Below are 1590 nucleotides of genomic sequence, written 5' to 3'. Positions count from 1 at the left end.
TTGCTGTTGTATGCCAGTCCATCTGACAAACCTTCATGGCTGTCAGCAACCTGCCTATGGTTGCCTCTGTCTGGTATCTGTCTATCCAACACCGAAGGAGAGCACTCATTCTTGTCCCGAAGGTAGGATGACAAAGTTCACATTGCGCTATGGTTGGGGGTGACAATCCGAGCTCCAGGCACATGTTGAAGTACATTTTGTCGATGTTTTCTACGATTTTCCTTATTTCATCCTCAGATGGGACTCTATTCCAAACCTCCAATGGCACCATACCTGAAAGAACTTTGTTATAAATTGCTGAATTCAGCAGACTTTCAAAATCAATCTTGGAATTGGGTCTAGTTGAGCACATGGAAATAGAAAAGATGGAAAAGACACTCATTTATTTAAACTGCACGTACTTAACTACAGGTATCACCAAACATCCAGACAAGGAGAAAAGTCAGTCTATTGAGTTTATGTTTTGTATTGCTAGGTATATTAGCCTCCATTCTACATTTAAATGGCCAAGGTAAAGTTGAAATTAACACATGAACCTCTATTACATCATCTCTATATAGCTGTTTTGAAACATTAAGTATTTGGCATATGTGTTATTATCCTCTTACCTTGAACCTGGGATTCCTCGTCTGTTCCTAGTACGTCGTTGATACGGTCAGTCGCCATATTAACCGCCTCCATAGCTTGCTGGATGTCATGGATCGTCTTATTCGGATAGGCAATTGTCCATTTAAGAAACAGCTTGGTAATGCGTGTGATCCTTGGCAAGTTGTAGGACTCACATTCTGTGTCCTCAATATCTAGCATAGAAAGCCCAAGCTCCAAAAAGAACGCCTCAATGCGGGACGGGTTGATTAGACGGGACAGACGACTAAGTTCTCGAGGAGACGGCCTTCTGTCAGAGGTATTCGGTTCAACCCCCATTGTTCCTTAATAATCAATATTGTGAGTTATTACTTATAAGATTCATTTGAATATGTAAACAGGTATAACAAACATAAGATAATGCCATTACTATTATTGTTGTGTTATACTTTCAGTTAAGTTAATCATTTTCTTACATTGTATATTGTACATGTATCAACATTTTTGAAAATGTCACGTATTTGCTTTTCATATTGTGGATTATCTACTAGGAAACATGTAGAATGCCGTCATGGTAAGGACAATGCATATTTCGCCCAAAAACTTCGTAAACAGTTACTAGCTTTCAGTGCATAGAGGACAAAAGAAAGCAGGTTGGAAATATTTTACCTCATGTTGGCTCAAATCGTGCGACACGTTTACAATAAAGCACAGTTGCTAATTTCCTTTTATATTTATCGCTTTTCTGTAGTTTCAGTTCCTGCAAATAGCTTAATATATTTGTGTCCTTTTTCTTTACTTGTGTATTGTAACGTATTCTATTTAGTGTTTTTTTAGCATATTCTTGGTTAGGTATTACGGTTCATGTGCAGTAGTATTAAAGTGGTAATAAACAATATTTGCAGCATTATGATTATGGGTCCATTACGGTGAACACACTGAATAATGTCTACCTACGTCCCCAAACATGTATAAAGATCACAAGTATGATCACTTATTTACACT

The 1590-nt window shown here is 37.7% G+C and overlaps 1 protein-coding gene across 1 annotated transcript in view; it reads right to left on the bottom strand.

Moving 5' to 3' along the window:
- LOC110462029 overlaps nucleotides 1-962 on the bottom strand; it is a 28069-nt gene extending 27107 nt beyond the window's left edge. The window contains exons 1-2 of the mRNA XM_021515801.1: nucleotides 609-962; nucleotides 5-273 (exon numbers count right to left, since the gene is read on the bottom strand). Of these exons, the coding sequence (XP_021371476.1) occupies nucleotides 5-273; nucleotides 609-924 (585 nt within the window). The 5' untranslated portion in view covers nucleotides 925-962. The remainder of the gene's footprint in view (nucleotides 1-4; nucleotides 274-608) is intronic.
- Nucleotides 963-1590: the final 628 nt, after the last annotated feature.

Source organism: Mizuhopecten yessoensis, unplaced genomic scaffold, assembly GCF_002113885.1.
Source record: "Mizuhopecten yessoensis strain PY_sf001 unplaced genomic scaffold, ASM211388v2 scaffold10731, whole genome shotgun sequence".
NCBI classification, from domain to species: Eukaryota; Metazoa; Mollusca; class Bivalvia; order Pectinida; family Pectinidae; genus Mizuhopecten; species Mizuhopecten yessoensis.
Note: the sequence above shows the minus strand (reverse complement) of the source record. Positions and strands in the feature narration are given on the sequence as shown.